We start from the raw sequence: 2873 nt of genomic DNA, 5'->3' as shown, positions 1-2873 counted from the left end.
CAGCATTATTGAATACAAGAAAATATTATTGAAAATCAAAGAAAACAGTAAACAGGTGAGACAGGTAGTTCGTGCAATTGGGTCATTGGTGACTTAGTACTTGTGGAGCCATCTTTGTGTAAAAAAAAATACTAAATTCAGCACACACAATGGGCAATGGCATGTACGTACATGCCAGGCCTAGCAGCTTAGGGTTAAATAGGCCGTCGTGCTGAATTTTTGACAAATATTTTCTAAAGTACTCAAAAAACGGAAAAAAATCTGTAATCTAGTAGGCTTTGGCAATCCCGCTCCTCCCTGGTTGCTGTTGTATCGTTTTCGTGCAGATATACTCGACTAAGTTGTTTTTTTGCAGAGAAAGATTGTTGAATCTCCTGCCATCTCAACATCATCACATAGATGTACCCCTGTTGTGCCCTCATCGCACACTAATAGGACACAGCTAATGTTAGATGTTATGCCTGTAACTGATAAACCTTACGATGAGAACTACATCTCATAATCACAGCTGCAGCATTTGTTTATTTGTAAGAAATGCCTCACCAATTACTGCAGAGGCACTGTAAAGCCTGTGATGACAAGGTTGCACTTCAACAACCAGGTGCAGTTAGTGCAAGTGTTACCTTGCAAAAGGAGGGACCAGATATCAGCTACACTTCAGAATACCATGTAAATGGCATAGAATGTATCAAGATTGATGCAAATATCTGAATTCTTAAAAAAAAAAAAAAGAAAAAAAAAAAAAGAAGAAAAAAAAAAGAGGAAAAAAAAAAAAAAAAAAAATTATATATATATATATATATATATATATATATATATATATATATATATATATATATATATATATATATATATATATATATATATATATACAGGGAAAAGTATCAACTTCAAAGTCTGATATCTCAAAATTACACCTTTGTTAAAACATTTTTATATTTCTCCTTAACTGCTTGGGCAATTCTAATGGGGTTTGGATAATTTGAAAGCAGAGTAAATTTGTGATTTTTTTCAATGGAGTGATTTTCATTTCAGGTGATAGAAGGCCAAATATTGTATTTTATGTTCGTTACAATGAACATAAAAAAAATAAAGAAAAAAAAATCTTCCCACTAAACTAAGAGGAAATTTCAAAATCTGTTTGTTGGTTATTTAGGTATTGCTATAGAGTATATATGGTATTTTTTTCAACAAGTTTGTTCAATGGATAATTGCGAAACAAGAAATTTTGTGATTTTTCAAAAACTGTATATATATATAACTTAAAAATCACGAAAATTGAATTATAATTGATGAACTTCATTCCCTAGCATGATGGCCCCTTTAAATCTTGCATTTAAGAGCAGGCTTGTAGGTCAGATGCACATGTCTAATCATACTATGACAGTTTGTGCTCTTGTGGCGAGTCAGTCCCTTCACCCTTTCCTTCAGCTGAAATTCTCCTGATGGCAAGTTCCTGTCACCATGGCCCTCAGCCATATTTTCCCATGAGGGCATAATCACGACACATTCCCTTCAAGCCAGATTTTTTCATGACATTATGGTCAAGTCATCTGGATCATAGGGGTTGTTGATAAGTTTTGTTGATATGCTTTTAACAAATGTAAGAATGTAGACGAGAAGCATAATCAAATATCCTTTTTTTTGCAGGTCGGCGAGGGCACTGGGCAAACGGCTGTCCTGAAGGAGCTTTTTTTTAAGGAGGAAGCTCATGATCCTTGGAGGGATGGAAAATTCAAGTAAAAAAGATGACAGTAGATTAATTCATAAAATAAAAGATTACCTGATTATTGTAAAATATGAAATAAGAATTATATTATTTTGATATGTATAATGTACCTCTTCTCTTTATCTGTTAATCTACCTCCTCCTCCTCTCCCTCCTCCTCCTCCTCCTCCTCCTCCTCCTCCTCCTCCTCCTCCTCCTCCTCCTCCTCCTCCTCCTCCTCCTCCTCCTCTCCCTCTCCCTCTCCCTCTCCCTCTCCTCCTCCTCCCTCTCTCCCTTTCCTCAACTTCCCACTCATCGTCCTCCTTCTCCACTTCCTTCTCCACTTCCTCCTCCTCCTCCTCCTCCTCCTCCTCCTCCTCCTCCTCCTCCTCCTCCTCCTCCTCCTCCTCCACTTGCACTTGCACTTGCACTTGCACTTCCACTTCTGCTCCCACTTCCACTTCCACTTCCGCTTCTACTTCTACTTCTACTTCCACTTCTACTTCTACTTCTACTTCTACTTCTACTTCCACTTCCACTTCCACTTCCACTTCCACTTCCACTTCCACTTCCTCCTCCACCTCCACTTCCTCCTCCACCTCCACTTCCTCCTCCACCTCCATGTCCTCCTCCACCTCCATGTCCTCCTCCACCTCCATGTTCTCCTCCACCTCCACCTCCTCCTCTTCCTCATATTCTTTCTCCCCCTGCCCCCCACAATAGATATTGTGATAATGCCATTATGAAGATTTTCTTTTTTTGTCTTTCATTAACTTTTGCCGTTCTTTCATTCCTTTTCTTTATCATCTTTTGTTATGTGCATTATGGACCCTCCCTCACACACCCAAGATTTTACAAATGTAAAATATCAGTCTCCCAATGTACAATTTTTTAGAACAGTGTCTGCCTTACTCTCGGATTATGCTTCTACACCATGTTGGGAGTTGTGGGCCTGTTTATAGAAGGGCTTTTCGTGCAAATACCATTGCAAATGATTCTCATGTCTTTGACCAGATGATGACACAGAGAATTGTTTGTGTGCCATGGTGATCAGATGGTGCTCTTATTAATTGTGACACGTGTTCAGGTGTCAAGTTGGAGTATTAAGAAGCATTATTAACCTTCATTATAGTGTTCAAGGTTATGATGTTGGATTTTAGTTATTT

General features: G+C 38.3%; 1 protein-coding gene across 1 annotated transcript in view; it reads left to right on the top strand.

Annotated features, from left to right (window-relative positions):
• Positions 1 to 2088, top strand: part of LOC113824668 (E3 ubiquitin-protein ligase RNF8) — a gene marked incomplete in the record, with an annotated part of 14685 nt that extends 12597 nt beyond the window's left edge. Inside the window, 1 exon segment of the mRNA XM_070125492.1 lies at positions 1651 to 2088. Within this exon segment, the coding sequence (XP_069981593.1) occupies positions 1651 to 1700 (50 nt within the window).
• Between the last annotated feature and the right edge of the window lie 785 nt (positions 2089 to 2873).

Source organism: Penaeus vannamei, chromosome 9, assembly GCF_042767895.1.
Source record: "Penaeus vannamei isolate JL-2024 chromosome 9, ASM4276789v1, whole genome shotgun sequence".
Classification (NCBI taxonomy): Eukaryota; Metazoa; Arthropoda; class Malacostraca; order Decapoda; family Penaeidae; genus Penaeus; species Penaeus vannamei.
Note: the sequence above shows the minus strand (reverse complement) of the source record. Positions and strands in the feature narration are given on the sequence as shown.